This window comes from Varanus komodoensis, unplaced genomic scaffold, assembly GCF_004798865.1.
Source record: "Varanus komodoensis strain SLA01 unplaced genomic scaffold, ASM479886v1 scaffold26, whole genome shotgun sequence".
In the NCBI taxonomy this organism is placed as follows: Eukaryota; Metazoa; Chordata; class Lepidosauria; order Squamata; family Varanidae; genus Varanus; species Varanus komodoensis.
Genome location: NW_025335684.1, coordinates 5,407,219 through 5,425,236, shown reverse-complemented (window position 1 = coordinate 5,425,236; position 18,018 = coordinate 5,407,219). Strand labels below are relative to the sequence as shown.

Here is an 18,018-nt window from a genome sequence, read left to right as displayed (position 1 = left end):
GCACCGAAAAACAAATAACGACAGTGCCAGGCGGACCTCTCTGGGAAGCGCATTCCATAGCTGCATATTTCCTCCATCCCTTTGGATTATTTATTTATTTATTTATCTTTATTTATTTATTTATTTATTAGATGTATAGCCCACCTTTCTCCCAATGTGGAACTCGAGGTGGCTGCATGTGGTTCCCAGGTGGTGTCTCCCCTCCAAGCTCAGGCCAGCCCCAAGCCTGCTTAGCTTCAGCATGGTGGATACCTTATGCGCACACATGCTTTGGGATAGTGATTTATGCAAGCTTGTCACCTGAAGATGCTTTAGCAGAACAATAACCAGTGGGTCTAAGTTAGAGAATGGGCAGATGAATATTTTTCCAGCAGAATGTCAGTTCTGGACACACTTGAAATCCATCTTGTTTGTTCATCCATCTGCAGTGCTTTAAAAAGACACATTCAATTTTGTATTATTGTTAATGCATTTTCAATAAAATGTGCATGATTGTACACCTTTTAGCTTAAGTATGAATTTATGCACATTTTGAGCTGAGGACTGTATCACAAAATGTAGGGAAATGTGCACGCCGAAGGATAACTGTATTCCAGTCCGCATATCAGTCCTGGAAGTGTCGATTAGTTCAGTTCATATGAAAATGGGGACTGAACTCACACATCCACAGTGGAAACGGTAGACAAAGTAATTTTTGACTCAACCATGGGAAATGCATCCTCATGATCAGAGCCATTTGAGAGTGGAACAGATTGCCTTGGGAAGCGTTAGCTCTTTGCTTGGAGCTACATCAGCACTGCCAGCACTGGACTAGACGACCTGCAGAGCCCCATCCTGGAGTGCACCATTACAGTTCTAACTTCATCTGGTTCCAGATGGAGGTCACTGCCGTTGAGTGGGGTTAGCAAGACGGTGCTCACTGTCACGCTCTGCTGAATTGCTGGTTGTCAGCTTCAGAGTAAGGATCAGCCCTTGGATGTTACCTTAAGTCCAGTCACAGATGGTTTTTAAATGTTATTACCCCAGAGCACTTTTACCACGAGTACGGTCTTTCCCACTTGCGAGGATCTCCCGTTGGGGTCCCCTCCCAGGCGCCTTCTTTCTCAAACCTGATTGAATATGGCAGAGCGCTCTCATTTTGGCATCACCTTCAGAGGAGTGCTGCAAGGCTGGATGTATTTGTAGTTTTTCAGCTGCAAGTTAAAACGTTTAAGCGTCTTAAGTCCAGCTTGGAGCTCTTAAACAAATTAAATGTAGCGGGCTTGCCAGAATATGCTGCAGTTACAAAGCTACGGAATAGCTGACCCTCCTTTCCAGAGAGAGCAGCTTGTCAGACTCAGTGCTGAGGCTGTGTTACGAGAGAGAGCTGCCCCAGGTGGGTAGCACATGAGCTTTGGGGCAGGACTGTTGGCAGCCAGCTCTGTTCTAGCCACTGCACAGGCCTTGTTTTGTCCCATGCTAACACAGTGTCTGTGTGGCCGTCTCAGAGACGAAGCTGCTGAATTGTGGCTTGGACCAGAAGATGCTGCCTTCTGTGGAGGGCCGCTCCATCTTGCTGTCTGGAAAATGCATTTAGGAAAAAGCAGATGTTAAGACTCTTCTTCCTCTGAAGCAAGAAAGGCATGGCAGGCAAAGGATGCTTTCCATTTTGCAGTGCCATCTAGTGGCAAATATTCTGTTTTCTGGCTGTCTGGAGATGAAACAATTTTGCAGATGTCTGTTTACACAGAATGTTTAATATTTTAACCAAAGTAAGGGGGTATTGGAGATGGAAATAGATCTAAGTCAGGATTGTTGTGCAGCAAAATCTTGTGCTGTGCTGATTGCTTACATATGCTTGTTCCCTTAGGGAGTGGCAAGGGTTTTTCTCTTGAAATTCTTTTCTTTGTCGGTGGAGATTTATTGAATTATCACAATTTAAAGATAAAATGACTATTAATACAAAATGTCAGTGCACTCCCTTAGGCCCTCTGTCTTCATAAGAAGGGGAAAATTAGCTTTACATGTAGATGATAGACAGATATTCTAGGTTATAAAAAGCAGCAGAAATGCTGGCCACATCGAATTAAAATCCTTTAAGGAGTTTGTTGCATTTTCACTGACATTTGATAGATTTGTGCAAGTTGTATCTTTGAATATCAATTTTGGCTTTCCTTTTTCTCATTCCAGTCAGCTTACAGACACGGGACAGGATAGGCACAGGAGGGTCAGTTGTAGACTGCAGGGGGCTGTTGGAGAATGAAGGGTAGGTATTTACCTTTACGTGTCTCTTTGCTTTAAACCCACACGATCAAATGAATTAATGCTCCCTCTCTTCTGGGGAATGCGAGCCACTGAGTAAAATGCTAAATGTAAAGCTTTAGGAGTAAGAAAAATAATCCTATAAAATGAACAGGTCTTGCTTTTGTGAATTGTGTTGAATGGAAAGTTTAGGGGACAATTTTAGAAATCTTTTCCTCAGGTTTAAAAGCAGAGTGCAAAACGGGCAACAAAATGATCGTGCTAAACTAATTACCCTCAGCCAAGGATGAAATGGGTGGATGCTCAGCCTGTGGCTGCCACGCTTCTACCTTCGCCAGGATCTAACTCATTCAGATCTTACTAGGAGAGGCCGTTCTGGTCCAGGAAGCCGCCAGAGCGCTCCTTCCCTTTTCCTGGTACGCGGCAATCCACTTCTGTGTTGCATCGTGACACCATCACACGTCACTGCCTTTGTCAAGCTCCAGCGCGGTGGACCCATGGTGTGGACCGCAGAGAAGCCAGCTTTGGCTGGTGGTTTTGTCAGAGCAGTATTGTGGCAAAGAAAGCTCACACACAAATACCGCAGCTCTTCTCGCACACCCCTGTGAGATCTCTCCCTAGAGCAGGAGGGTCTCTTTGTGCCGCCCTGTTCTTGGGTGTGAGAAGCGAACCAGCCTAGCATCACCTCTCTAGCCCAGTTGTTGGTTTCCTTACCTTTGTTCTGGGAAATGGCTGAATCCATAAAGCACGTGCTTCCTACCTTTCCTTCCCCATCCCACTGATACGAGCTGCATAGTCTTTGAGAGAGCTTGGTGGCGGCTGAGTTTCAAGACACTCGCCTCTCGGTTGCAGCCCAGGCGACGGTCTCCCTTTTGTGCTGCCAGGGTGTGCCTGAAAAGAGGGAATCGGTTCCTCCCCGAAGGACATTTCTGTGACATTCCTCTCGGCTCACGTCGGAGCCTCTAACTGTATGAGCCTCCCTGCTTTCAGAACGGTTTACGCGGACTCGGGACCGGGAAGGCCACTGAGCTGTTACATGGAGGAGCCGGCCCCATACACGGACAGCACTGGTGCCGCGGGCGGAGGGAACTGTCGTTCTGTGGAATCCCCTGGCCAGGACCAGACATTGCAGGTGCAGCGATTGCGAACGCCTGACGTGAGAGGCCACGGACAGACCCCCCAAAACAGGCCGCATGGGCACCAGTCGCCATCGCCTGATCTGCCTGAAGGCTATGGTAAGGCCATTGCCGCCTGCTCCCCAGCCTGGTAAACGGCTAAACCAGATGCCGGAGATGGTGGGGGAGGCGGGCACACGTACGCACTGGAAGCGGCATTGTCTCCCACATTGGGCATCGCTCCTGGCAAGCTTCCTAGCAAGGTTGCCCAGGTTTTCAAAGCCTCCTGCCAGCTCTGGTCCTCTTTCCCCTTGGAGCTCCGCTGGTTCTAAGCTTGCTTTCCAGCGGCACTTTATTCCCTGTGAATGTGTGACTCCAGTGTCTGGGTTTCCCTTGTCTTTCTCCCTGCACCCTTCCTCTTCTTTGCGGCTTTTCTTCCGCTTTCCTGGGTGGAATGAGTGAGTGTGTGGTGGGTTGCTTTTTTCATATACTAGTCTTTAGTCACAGCTGATGTTACAGACACTGACTGTGTTGTATTCTGTGACTTACCTGTTCTCATTTCCAGGTATTTTCAGTACTGCAGGGCCAGGTTATTTCTTACAGAAGAAGGAAAGGGGGAGTGTTTTGTATGTTCCAAAATAAATAACAATTCTTCAATAAAACACTAATAACTCTTTTTATAAGCAGTCCTGTACAAATTTCCCAGAGTGTGGATTGCTTTCACAGTATGTCCACACACTTCTGTTCTGCTAAAGTTCAATGTTTCCCCCAGCATTTTGGTGTAAAAGCAAATGGCAGAGGAAAATGAAAATTACCTGGAAAACCCCCTACAAAAAAAGTGGTATATAAGAAATTGCAACATTACGTTTTCATCGTAATTGTTCAGCTAAGGAAATAATCTTGGAAATAAGAATCTGGAACACAGAAATGACTGCCTGGGTAGATCGAGGGTGATATAGGTGAGGTGAGCTAGAACAATAAGCCATTTTAGTTGGCCACATATAGTGGTCACATTTCTACCTTTCCTGGAGCCTTAAAAATCGGGGAGTGACAAAACCGGATCAGCTTTTAAAATAAATGTTCAGGCTTTGCAGAGTATCTGATACAACCCTTGTTCTGCTCTTCCCTTTGTTCATCACAACTAGGCCAAAGTGTAATTACCGTGAATGAAAATATAAAAGAGCCTCATGAAGCATTATTTGAGCGTAAGGTGGTCTGTTGGTGAGGCATTTTTTCTTTTGAAATGTTTATTGTATCTTTCTCCCTACCCGACCCTTGCCCTTCTCTTTCTGTCTAGAACAAAGGACAACAGTACAGGGGCAAGTTTACTTTTTACATACACAAACGGGTGTTAGCACGTGGCATGACCCCAGGATACCAAGGTGCGTATATTTCCCTCCATGCCAGTCGGAGCTGATCTGGGTTTGGGGAGGTGGCTGAAGTGCAGTGCCCGTGTTTTGAGACTCCCCCCACCATTCCTGTTGAAGTGATTCTTTGCAAAGCCTAGTGCTTGGGTTGGGGTGGGGGTCAGGTCGTTTTGTACACGTTAGGTTTTGTTACACAAGCATTGCCACCTTCAACTTTTTCTTCAGGCTTGTTCAGACAACTTCTGGTGTAATGTTGGTGTTACACTAAAAAAAAAAAAAAAAAAAATCAAACATGCCTCAATCGTTCCTTTTCTGCTTTCGGTAGAGACCTTAACAGTGTGAATTGTGATGAACTTGGACCTCTGCCACCAGGCTGGGAAGTTAGAAGTACAGTGTCAGGAAGAATATATTTTGTTGATCATAACAACAGAACCACGCAGTTCACAGACCCAAGACTCCATCACATCATGAAGTAAGGAACCAGTGCAATACTACTTAAATATGAGTCTCCGAATTATATTAGCAGACTAGGGTCCCATTAAAGAAGGAAGTCATAGCAGCCAGGGCATAAAAATGTAAATGCTGAAATATTTTACGATCTAGTGTTAACAGAGGGACGTCATAACCGGATTCCCTCCAGCAAAGGCTAAAATTTGACAATCAAATTGAACATACCGTCAGCACCAAACCTGCACAGCTTGCTCCACACACTCAAAAGGGGCTTGGCTGTCTCCCCATCCACCCATTGAATGCACCACTTACCAGATTACTTCTGAAACTGGAGTTTTTCAAAGCAGTTAGCCATATGGACTTTGGAAGCTGCCCCATACCTTAGCAGAGTCCCTCTAGCCCAGTGCTGCATAGTCTTGGTAGCAGTGGCCCGCTGGATTTGGACGGAGAAGGGCCATTCTCCTCCTTTTTAACTGGAGGGGTCAGGATTCCACCCAGAGTGGCTACACCCCAAGCATTTACTCTGCCATTGAGCTATAGTTCCGCTCTTCGTATGGCACAGCTGATGGCTCCTCTGATTTACACCATGAATGGAAGTGGCATCAGAGGGCGGCCCCTAGGGCTGCAGCCCTGACTCTCCAGGTGGCCACCTGCTTCACCCCCCTGTTGTCCATGGGCACTTGCTGAAATAAAGGCACAAGGGCCCAGATGATGTCTGTTGCATCGAATCCCCCTGGACCGGCTGGGTGTTTGTGCACATCTGCTTCACCTCCTGCTGCCCACCTGTAATGACTCCTTCTGCCTGAGTTTTTTGCTGGAACCAAGTGCCTTCCTTTCCCATGTCCATACACCCCTCTTTACAGATAGAGATGTCCTTCCCAGCCCTTCACAGACACATGCCAACAGGCTGTAGAGCCTGTTTTTTTCAGTGCCGTGAACTTTAAATGGTCTGATAATGTGTAACATTTTAAAGTTTTGGATAACTGATCCAAAACTGTTGGGAATTCTTTTTCCGGAGTGGATGTATGAGAATTTATGGACTTGAAACAAGTACACTTTCTCCTTCTGGTTCTAGTTGTCCAGAGTATTACCTGAAGACATCTGTATTAGATCATTATAGCACCAAAGTGGTCTTATCTTTGAGAAGCAAAGTTCCATTACTGCCTAGCCAAGAGGTACAAGCATGGAAGGGATGTAGAAATCTTTTTGAGACATGTTGAAATTTGGACCAAGTCTCTGCCAAAATAAATTACTGTTTTTGTTTCCAGATGGGACACAGATGTGTTTGCTTCAACAGACTAGCACAGTATCCCTTATGAAATATAACTAATTATATTCCCAACCTAGTCTATATATTTGTATTTTCATCAGTTTCCATGTGTACTTGTTTAAAAATGTCAAAATAATACATATAAAATACATTGATGATAATTATTATATGGCATATAATAATATAATCATGGACTAGTAGCCAAAGCTCTCTGGGCCCATTTACAGCAGCTCAAATACAAATAACAACGCATCACCATAACAGTTACATCGCAAAGTTACTTTTTTCTTCTTATTGCCCTTTTTGAGAATAAGATTTCCTCCTTTTTTCCTCCCCAAGTCACCAATGCCAACTAAAAGAACCCAACCAGCCTTTGCCAGTGCCCAATGAGGGGTCTTTAGAAGACAGCGAGGAGTTACCTGCCCAGAGATACGAACGAGACCTGGTTCAGAAGCTGAAGATACTCAGGCACGAACTCTCTCTCCAGCAACCCCAAGCTGGCCACTGCCGCATTGAAGTATCCAGAGAAGAAATATTTGAGGTATGTAGATCTGTGTCAAAGATAGCATGAGGCTGAATACCTTCCCGCTGCCTGTATGGAGTGGCTCCAAATTTCTTCCAAGAGTTGCTTCTCATAAAATGCGCTTGGCCCTTGTGAGGCCTAAACATGAATTAAATCTGCAGTGCGCTTCAGGCCCAGGTTAAAGTCTTGCTGCTGCTCACTTCCAAAGTGTGTGACATGGTTCCATCTATTTATGGTGTGCTAGTTCGGTTGGTCCACAAGGTAACATTGATACATGCCTAAAGCACTAAGAAGATTAATTAAAAGTGCAATCCTGTACAAGCTTAGAAAAGTCTAGGAGTTGTAGGCCTTTTTTCTCTAAACTTGTTTAGGAGTGCACCCTGAAATAATGTCTCACTATTGTAGTTGAGATTTGCTATTAAATTCAGCAAAGGAGTATGAGAACTTGTCTTTCTGTGCTATTCCTGAATTAACTTGCTGGCTTCACATTTGCCTCTTGTATATCACTGTGCTTGTTTTTGTTTTACTTGTTTCCTAGTTTTGCATTTTCTATGTTTAAACTTTGCTGAGCTTTTTCGATCCTCCTTGTTGAGCTTTTTCGATCCTAAATGAGGAACAGACACGTTTTTCATAAACAACAAATTCAAACTAACAGGCACTAAATGTCTGATAGAAAGTCCCGAATCCCATGAAATACATGTTCAGGCAGTAGAAATATTGTCTCAAGTTTGTTTAGATAAATAAGCTGCCCAGATATTATTTTTCTAGTTGAAGCTTTGACTGATTTGAAAACGTTTTTAACTAGGATTCTCCAAGAGAAGAATCCCCTTCAAATGTTCAAACCTCCTATAATTGAACCTCGGCTATACTAGGAGTTACTACACCACTGCATGTGGGGGCTATTCATTCAGAGGGCTGAAGGAGCAGAATGGACAGTACTGATCCAGACTGCCGCTGGGAGAAGAGTACTTTGGCAAGCATCCTCCTGTTGTTGTTGGTTTTTTTAAATACTGGGGGAAAATAATCGACTGGAGCGTCAGGAAGAGGTGTCACCCAGCCTTTGGCCTGCTTTGCTGCATTTCCGTTTCCACAGTCTGCTTAAGCCAGAGGAGCATTTAAATACGTGACCACCCACCTATAGTCTGAAGGGGTGCTGTCTATGTTACCAACTCATTCTACTGCCTGTGTTGATCAGGCTAAAGTTCTTATGCGTTTTTTCTGTCACTGCCCAGTGGAGAGAGAAAAACTTGTCCTTTTACCACCCAATGATTTTTTTTCTAGCATAAATTAGCCTTGTTAAGTGGGTGAGTTGATAAGGGTAATTTGGCCAGGATCCTCAAAACAACTATCGTATGTCCATGAAATTGGGCATGCCCAGTAGCGGAGGAAGGAGGGGCCAGTTCCCCTCATCCCCAAGAATATCAGATCCTAGCTTGCACAATCAAACCCAGCTGCTTTTTAAAATCTCTGGCACACGCCTGGGACCATATTTCCTTAATGACCTGCCTGGGCACGGCTTGTTAGAGGTGGAAACAGTCTCAGATCAGCCATGGCCTTTTGTGGGGTTGTGGCTTGTTTCGCTGGGCAGACTGATCGATCCAGCAACCTTTTTTAAGCCGCTTGCCCTGTGCTGGTTCAGAAGAGACAAGCACAAAGACTGTGGGATACAATGCAGCTGGTCTCTGCTGCCCCCCTTCCTCCCCATCTCGTGCCGTTGTGTAAAGCGAACCCCTTGTTCTTTCCTTAAAACTGAAAAGTCTTAGGTGTGTCAAAAAGTCAACTGAGGATACTTTCTGATGAAAGTTTGACAGTAAACAAGGATACAGAATATTTGCTGTTCTATTGGGGCAGTCCGTTAGCCTTTCTAAGGGGCCATAGGATGCTTTGGATTCCCCCACCTGAGAGAAGAAACAGTGCTATGCAGGGCAGAAGAAGTCGAGAAGCAGGGTCACCTCCTCCATTCCTCCCACCCTGCATAGGTCTATCACAGGTCTCTGAGTCTCCCATAGTCTTTTTGCACCTGAAGAATAGTTACTAGTCAAAGGGTTTTGACTGAAGGAGTGAAGCGTACCTTTAGTTAAGTCTCGCCTGCTTTTCTAATACTGGGAGGGTGCGTGAAGTCCAGTGACCCAAATGTACTTCTGTTTATTCAGGAATCCTACCGTCAGATAATGAAGATGAGGCCAAAAGATTTGAAGAAGAGGCTGATGGTGAAGTTTCGAGGAGAAGAAGGCCTGGATTATGGTGGAGTGGCCAGGTAGGCAGTCTGCTAAAGCGCAAAGCCTTGACAGGAAACTCTTTACTGAGCCAGCTTACCGTGGGTGTGCCAGCACAAACACTAAACCATGTTTTACTGTGGCGAGGATTCTTTGATTCACCCCCCTCCAGCATAGCTGCAAGGAGGTGGAAAGCGTCTGTTTCTTTTAACCACAGGTCTGCATTACATCCAGACCTTAAGTTGTTATTGGCTTCCATTCCTGTTTCCTGAAACAAATCGGCTTCATAACCTGCCATGTGAAGTTGGCTGGTTTTTGTGCCCCATAGTTTGTCTGAGCTCAAATGTCACAATAAGCTGCGGTTAGTCCAAAATAGATGTAAAAGCGTCTGAATGCTTTGCAACTGTGCAGGGGTGGGGAGGGAGGGAGGGAGGGAGGGGCAGGTGAGCCAAGCACTCACATAGGTGTTCTCCTCATAATGCTAAACTGTGGTTTAGGTGCATGGAATGGAGCAGAAAGGTGGGGTGCAGGGTTGTTGTTTTTTAATTGCAAAGGATTTGGAGGAAAATATTCAAGCATCTGAATTTCCCAGGACTTAGAAGCTATATAGGCTTGGGAAAAAATCCCAGTATTTCTGTTAACATTAGGAATTTATGTGTTTGAACACATGTATGTTCTGTCCACACCATCTGATGCCTCTCTAAAAGGTCATTTTTAAAGAATAAATCCTTGAGCTTCACACTGGCACAGAATTGCATGCTTAATATTTTGGAGATCTTGATTTCACCTTCTCAGAGGGCTTGTGGCCCTCCAGCAGGGCGCCTGTGCTTTCGCACTTTAGAACTGTGGGACTGTTTTGAGAACAGTTAGGCTCACAATCACCTCCTCCCTTTTTCCTCTTACTCTGATTCCTGTTTTTAAATGTTTAGCAATGGGAGCCCTATATTTTTGCATGCCACAGTGAAACAATTAGCCTTTAAAATACTGTAAGGCTCTCGGACAACTAATGTAGTCGCCTCTCTGGACTGCAGTTTGGGGGTTTCCCGAATCTTGTTCTGGCACCTTTGGAGGATGCTTCACATCCCCCTGTTCCTCCCCTTTTGGTGGCGGTGGCTCCCCCTGTCCCATCTCTTGTCCCAGTGATAGGCCTGTTTTTCATCCTGGGATCCTGCTCTAAAGCTGATCCGTGTCTTGCATCTGAACAATCATTTCCTGGGTTTGGCAGCTCTTCCAAGGGCTGAGTGCATCAGTGACTAAAATCACCGAGTAAGACTTTTTGCTTTTGTCTAACTCCACTGACACGTTCTCTAATCTTAAATTCCCCAGACAAAATTCATGTTGTCTGGGACTTTTTCCCGTTTGACCTCTCCCTTGTCATCACTGGTGTGTTGCAAGAGTCTCTTTATCTTGTCTGTGTTTTAAATCTGTCTAGACAATTGCTGAATCTTCCTCTGTGGCTTAACCAATGTCTCTATTTAACTTCAGAGGTTCCATATTATGCAGTTAAGCTACTCTGTTATTCCAAGTAATAACTCACCTCTGACTACCTTCACATGAAAATCTGCCAGTCCCCCGACTTCTCTCAGAAACTAACTTTGTATAAAAACGCATTTGTTCCTCTCTTTGTTTAGGCGCTTCCTCTTTGCCAGGCAGGTCTTACCACTGTCTGGAAAGTCCTTTTATTTAATTTGTATTGTAATAACTTTAACAAGAGACAGTAGTTTATTTAGCTTGCCCTCTGTGGCACACAAAGCTTCGGCCTCCCCTTTGGAAACTAACTCCCTTCTTGCTACTAAAGCAGTTTTTAAAAATATGTGTGATTATTTCTCTCCCCTCCTATGATTTCCTATATACATTTATTGGACTATTTGAGGTTCCAGCAAAGCTGAAACCAGTGATATTATTGATACAGTTGGACTGTGGTCTGCAACTTCCATTTATCCATTAGACAGTTTCACCAGCAGTGATGTCAGCTTTGCAAGAAGTGTCTTGCAGTGCCAGCGCCTTAGTTAGACCATCACTCGGTAAAGGAAAATGACCCATTTTCTGTATGCGATAGTTCTACTGGGAGGTAGCCAAAGAATTCTGAGAAACAAGTGAGTGCTTGTATTTTTTTTCTTTTCCAGTAGAGAATGATCAAAGGCATAGTCTTCTGATTTGTCTCCATATATTGCATCAAGTCTGGATTCTTTGTTTTCTTTGAAGTCGTCTTGTTGCCAATGAACAACAGATTCATAAATTACGGGATGGAGCAAAATTTCGCTCCCCTCCCCAGTCTCTCCTGAAACCTCACTGAAAAAACGCCTCTTGTCTTTCAGGGAGTGGTTGTACCTACTGTGTCATGAAATGTTGAACCCTTATTATGGACTCTTCCAGTACTCCACAGATAACATTTACATGCTGCAAATCAATCCAGACTCATCTATCAACCCTGTAAGTATTTGAAAACCCGAGGAGTTGTGTAGGTATGTTCAGAAAAAGCATCTTCTTTGTAACCATGGTAGTGATAAAGACCAGGATTGAAAGAGCAGCTCAGCTTGGTTCCCTGAGCGCAATGCAGCTTTAGCGACTTGCCGTTCTCAAGCAACAGTCCCCTTTGCCGTGTGACAAATCATGTCTGAAGTCGGAAAGCTTCAGAAGCAGTTTGCAGAGGTAGCACTGGGCATGTTCGGAATGTTCACTGGGTGTGTGTGTGTGTTTCGCCTCGTGGGTGAATCTCAGAAGCTCTTCGGATCCCAGCAATAGGCACTGTGCAGATACGCCAAGCATATACATAGTCGGGGGCCAGCTGCTGCTCTGCCTCACTCCCTCACCTTTTTCTTGCATGTTCTGGTTCACGTCAAGAGCCGTGCATGTAAGGGCTCAGTCCACATCAGTTCCCTGGTGTGTGTGGGCAGTTGAACCTGTGCCAGGGCTGCAGGTTTGGCCAGCTGTGAGGCCCCGCTTTTTCCCTGGCTTGCTAGCTTTTCCGTATGTTAAGCAAATCTATCAATCTCTGTTGCTTTTCCAGTTGACCCCAAATAGACGAGCAAAGGTAAGTATGCCTGACATGACTGGGGACCATACAGCATCAGCTGCTTGTAACAGACTAACTTGTGTAGCCTCACCCCTTCTAGTTAAGGAATAGAGCTATTCCTATTAATTATCATGCCAGTTTCTCATTAAACACTGATTGCACAGTTAGCTGCTTGGAAGTCTGCCCCTTAGAACAAGCATTGCATGTTAACAGCTATTCTGCCCTCCCCACAAAAAAATAAAAATAAAAATTATCTTCTTGCAGAACTGGCTACAGTAACAAAGTTCTTCCATCCCATTCCAACCCTAAATTGTTTTACTGGCTCACTATGTTCAGGGTGGTGCTTGGCATGGGTTGGTTAGCCAAGTAAGCATCCAGTTGCCTGGAAAGTAGCTTGCCAAAGCACAACAGTTTTAATCACATCTGTGTCAAAACCAGGGGAAGATAAGCTTGTGGCTTCTGAACGCATTAAGCATTCATGGGAATTATCAGTGGGGTATCGTCTGTCGGAAGGGCAGACTCATTTTCCAGTCGCTGATCCTTATGTAAGTACAATGGCATCACCCATGCTCAGGAGGGAGATACCAGCAGACTTGAGGACATTTCAAGCTTTGCAGGGTACAAAAAGATTTTGGAGTTAAAAAAAAAATCTAGCAAGGACTCTACATGCTCAATGGGCAGAACACTGAGTGTTGTGGGACGATTGAAACTGCACTGGGGAGGCCCGATGCAGTAACCTTTCCAAACAATATCCCATTGAACTGTGAACTTCGCCTCACCTGCTCTTCCAGGCTCCTGCGGATCAGATTTTAACATGAATCACCATCTTGATGTCAGATGGCATCAAGTCTGAAGTGTAGGCTGTTAAGAATATGTTGGGACTCTCCTCGTTTGCTTCTGAGGAATAATTATGTCCTCTTGTGAGCCCTCCTACTAGCAAGAGTCTTCCTATAGGATGATTATTTTGTAACGCCGCATTAGGTATCTAAGATACTGGATTCTGTATCTTCGTCCTGAGACTTGAGATCATTACATGCACCCTTTATGGAATCCAGACACAGCAAAAGCTATAAATCTACCCACAAGGTGTCAGCATTGAGCTTCTCTTCCAGGGTGTGAGTCTTGCTCTTTGTCATTTCTGGCAGGATCATCTGTCTTACTTCCACTTTGTTGGTCGGATCATGGGTCTGGCTGTGTTCCATGGACACTACATCAATGGGGGTTTCACTGTTCCTTTCTACAAACAGCTGCTGGGCAAACCCATCCAGTTGTCTGATCTGGAATCCGTTGACCCAGAGTTGCACAAGAGTTTAGTCTGGATTTTGTAAGTATTGAACTGAAAAACGGAAACTTGTGATTTTGACTGAAGCGCAAAGGGCTTCAAACTCCACCTGGCAGGCTGCTGCGACACCTGCCCAGAATCCTTTTGACTAACGCAGGGAAGACTGAGGAAATTATCTAGACCTGTTTTGCGAAACCTCGCGCTGTTTTTGGTGGGAGAATCCTGGATGCCAGCTGGGGCATGGGGGATGTAATAATCAAAGTTGAATCGAAGCCATGTTTTAATTGTTGTTAAGTTTGATTTTATTCTGAACCTGCATTGGTCAGATCTCCTGATCAAAACAAGGGTAATCTTTAGTATGCAACCTAAAGAACCGGAAGCATCAGGCATCTCTGAAATTGAGCAGGCAATAGACAAGCTTTTTTTTAATTATATATTTATATCTTGCCTTTTTTTCCTTCAAGGAACTCACAGCGGCCTCCATAATTCTCCCCCTTCTCTTAACCTTATCCTCACAGTAACAACCCTGTGAGGTAGGTTGGGCTGGGAGTCTGTGACTGGTCCAGTCACCTAGTTGACTCCAAGGCTGAGCAGGGACTAGAACCCTGATTGCCTGAGTCCAGTTTCGCACTCTTAATCATCACACCATACTGGCTCTCATTTGGGACATGGAGGCAAAGTTGGGTTCTAAATCACTTTTAGATTGTTATTTATTTACTATAATTATATGGACTGACCAATGACCTGATCTCTAGTTTGCTCATGGAAATTAAAGAACAATATATAGAACTGACATGTCATCTCAAGAAGAATAGCATAACATTTTCCTGAGTACCTAACAGGAAAAGTAAAAGAAAAGCGCAGCCTTTTCTCAGTAAAAACAAAGAGCAAACATTGAGAGAGCAGCTCTTAAAAGTATATATTATTTAAAATATCTGGGTGAATAAAAAAGGACTTACCTGAGACAGGCAACTGTTAAATTGCTTTTCACATGAACGTTGTTGGGATATGTAGCTAAGGGCAGTGCTGCATGTAACTGACAGATGCAGAAATGACTTGAACTCTTCGGCTTGCTGCCAACAGAGAAAATGACATCACTCCAGTTCTGGACCACACTTTCTGTGTGGAGCACAACGCGTTCGGCAGGATTCTACAGCATGAGCTCAAACCAAATGGGAGAAATGTTTCTGTCACAGAAGAGAACAAGAAAGAATATGTCAGGTACTGCCAGGGAAGAGGATTCCCCCCGCCCCCCCGGTTTCCAATAATGAAGTGCAGGTGCTCCCCTCCCAGCTCCTTTCCTGGTGTGTTAACATCATCGCCGTTCTCTGTGGCAACTGTGGAGATTAATGCTAGCCCACGGCTTCCTGACATGCCTGCAGGCATGCTTCCGGCCACTGCAGAGGACTGGATTTGGTCACAAGTCCCGTAGTGGTTGATGCTGGGGCTGCCAGGTGAGCAGTGCTGCACCATTTCTGCTGAAGGCACAGAAACCGGAGAGGGTCTCAGTGGGTCCTGTGCTTTTGGGCAGGGAGGATTCTCACTTTTGTAGCACTCGCTCCTCCTCGTGACGTTGCCTTCTGCTTACCGTGTGTCTTATTCCAGACAGTCATGCGTGTCCCCTTCTTCCCATCAGTTTTTCCACAGAGAATTTAGAATATTTTCCCAGGGGCAGATTGGAAGGGAACGTTACCTACTTCGTCCTCACTAGGTCTGGTGGGAACTGGCAGCATGATCTGGGCCTCCAGTGCATTGCATGTTATGCTTTTTAAAAAGGAGTTAAACCAGTGCATGGATCCAGTTAAGCTGGCTGTGGGACGGAAAGGCATGTAGGAACCATGGTGCAAAGACTCTAGTCCACCTAGAGTTTTGCCTCTTTTGGAACTGGTCAAAAAATCTGCAGCAGCCTCAGTACGCCAGTCCGCAAGGTTTTATTCCACTTGCACAATTCTTAACTCCCAAAGTGCCGTTTTCGATTTTGGGTTCTTCCTCCCTACTCTTAGGCTGTATGTCAACTGGAGGTTCATGAGAGGCATTGAGGCCCAGTTCCTGGCTCTTCAAAAAGGTTTTAATGAACTTATTCCTCAACATCTACTGAAGCCTTTTGACCAGAAGGAGCTTGAGGTATCAGTTACATCATTCAGATTAATGCTGTTTGTGGTTCATGTGGGCTTGCAATGTGAAAATCCATTTTGTTTTGTTTTTTAAACCCTCAAATTAAAAAAAAAAGTTTCCCCCTGTTTCATACAGGGTGTTGCAAATCTGGTTTCTGCCTGGAAGAATTAATTTTGTTAGAGATGCTTTTTGCACATCCCTAATGCTAAAGAATATCATTTTAAGTCGAGGCCAGGACTCAATATGTAAATAAACAAGAAACTCAAGCCTACAGCATGTTTAGCAATAAAGCTGGTCTTGTAATGAAGAAGTCTAACCTAGGCTTTATCAAAAACATTGTCTAATGCATGTTTTTCTACATACTTTTGGATGGATGCTCTTCAGGGGGGAGGGGGGTGGAAAGTGAAAAATTGTAAAAATAGTGGGCCCTAGGCCAGGTTGACAAAGCGGTCCCAATCTCCATTACCAGAAAAATAAAAGATGAGTGCAGAAGCAAGAACAGATGTTCTCGCCTCTTCCTCAGAGCTTACTGTTGATCAACCTGAATGGAGTTTGCAGAGCCCCTTTTCTAGAGTTCCGCTCCAGGTAGAGGCTGCTGGATATGGTTTGCAGCACAACAATGGCTGCCATAGAGCTTGTGAGGCAGGGAACTGCGAAGGCTGCCGGGCGGCAGGAGCGGAGGAGCCACTGCAGGCTTCTTGTAGGGCGACGCATCCAAAGACGGCTCAGCCGTCACGGTCCTCGCCTCCGGTGACTCTGGACGTGCAGCCCTCTGTGCCGGGGCTTGCCACTGAGCGTGTCTGTTTCTGGTGCCTCAGCTCATAATAGGTGGCCTGGATAAGATTGACCTGACTGACTGGAAGTCCAACACGCGCCTCAAGCACTGCATGGCTGACAGCAATATCGTCAAGTGGTTCTGGCAAGCGGTCGAGGCCTTCGATGAGGAGAGAAGAGCGAGGCTGCTGCAGTTTGTGACCGGCTCCACTCGGGTGCCGCTCCAGGGCTTCAAGGCTCTGCAAGGTGACTGCTAGGGGGTCTGGGTCAGCCCGTGTCGTCAGGGGGGCGATAGCGGTGCCCTTTTGTGGCCCGAGTAACCTGCCACTGTGGTTGTGTGTCCCCAGGATTATGGGTCTGTTAGTATCCTGTGCCAATCTCCGCGGGAGAAATCTCCGGTTCCATGTGCAATAAATGAATTTGTCTTAGACTGAGATACAGGCTGGACATCAGGAAGAGCTTTCTCACTGTCCCAGCAATATGAGAGTGGAACCAGCTGCCCAGAGAGAGAGAGAGAGAGAGAGAGAGAGAGAGAGAGAGAGAGAGAGACATTCAGAAAGGAACCGGACAGCCCTCTGAGTGGGAGGGTGCAACGTGGTGTCCTGCAACAGCAGCGGGGTGGACCCAGTGGCCTTCTTGGCGCCTTCCAGCTCTGCTGTTCTGTGATTCTATGAGTCTGGCCATAGGTCCCCCCTAGCCCAGTCCCACCTGTCCTCACTTTCAGCCACACTTCAGGGTTCTGGGCAGCCTGGGGTCGTCCTCGAGGTCCTTTTAATTGGAGGTGCCGGGGATGAAACTTGCAACCTCCTGCTTGCGAAGCAGGTGCTCTGCGGCTCCTTCCTCAGTGAAATGTGCGAACTCGCGTGCTGTTTGACCTCTAGGCTCGTGTGTGTGGGCACAGGAGCACTGGCTGGGTACGTCCGTGTTTTGGGGGCCAGGGTCCATGTGTGTCAGAGAAGTGGCTGGTGGGGCAGTGTGGTGTTTTTGAAGGGCCTTAACTAGAATGTCTACTTGCAAGGTTCTACAGGCGCGGCAGGGCCCAGGCTCTTCACGATCCATTTGATAGATGCGAACACAGACAACCTTCCAAAAGCGCATACCTGGTAAGCCCCTTTTTCTGCCTGCTAACAGGTGGTGGAGTGTGCCCATTCACACAGCTGCCTGGATCAAATGGCAACCCCCCCCCCCACTCCAAGATGGGTGTTACAATGATCGGGTACACAACACTTGGTGTATGACTAGATCAGGTACACAATTTTTTCCCCCCAATTTATATCCTGCCTTTTTCCTACAAAGGGCTCAAGGCAGCTTCCATCATTCTCCTCCTCCATCTTATCCCCACAACAACAGCCCTGTGAGGTAGGTTGGGCTGAGAGTCTGTGACTGGCCCAAAGTCACCCAGTTGGCTCCATGGCCGAGCGGGGACTCGAACCCGGATCGCCTGAGTCCCCGTCCCACGCTCTTAACCACTACGCCACACTGGCTCTCAATTTATGCTCTTGCTGGCTGTGGCTCATGGAGGCCACATGCCAAAATATTTGCAGGGGACACAATTTGCCAGCCCCTTGTCTAGCTGTTTGCTGGAACCGATAGGAATAGCGGTCCAAGACGTCTGGGGGGCACAGATGTGGGGAAAGTTGATCTAGATC

At 45.9% G+C, this 18,018-nt stretch overlaps 1 protein-coding gene across 5 annotated transcripts in view; it reads left to right on the top strand.

Annotated features, from left to right (window-relative positions):
* SMURF1 (SMAD specific E3 ubiquitin protein ligase 1) overlaps positions 1-18,018 on the top strand; it is a 55,543-nt gene that overhangs the window by 33,414 nt on the left and 4,111 nt on the right. For 4 of the 5 annotated variants that reach the window (XR_006415024.1, XM_044433193.1, XM_044433194.1 and 1 more), the window contains 12 exons: positions 2,170-2,245; positions 3,232-3,476; positions 4,654-4,738; positions 5,049-5,195; positions 6,783-6,984; positions 9,120-9,223; positions 11,501-11,615; positions 13,344-13,522; positions 14,564-14,701; positions 15,484-15,604; positions 16,414-16,615; positions 17,388-17,472. Coding sequence is in view for 4 of the 5 variants with exons in the window: in XM_044433193.1 (XP_044289128.1) it covers positions 2,170-2,245; positions 3,232-3,476; positions 4,654-4,738; positions 5,049-5,195; positions 6,783-6,984; positions 9,120-9,223; positions 11,501-11,615; positions 13,344-13,522; positions 14,564-14,701; positions 15,484-15,604; positions 16,414-16,615; positions 17,388-17,472 (1,699 nt within the window). In the remaining variant the exon portion in view is untranslated. The remainder of the gene's footprint in view (positions 1-2,169; positions 2,246-3,231; positions 3,477-4,653; positions 4,739-5,048; positions 5,196-6,782; positions 6,985-9,119; positions 9,224-11,500; positions 11,616-13,343; positions 13,523-14,563; positions 14,702-15,483; positions 15,605-16,413; positions 16,616-17,387; positions 17,473-18,018) is intronic. The other variant, XM_044433191.1, reaches the window with a different exon arrangement.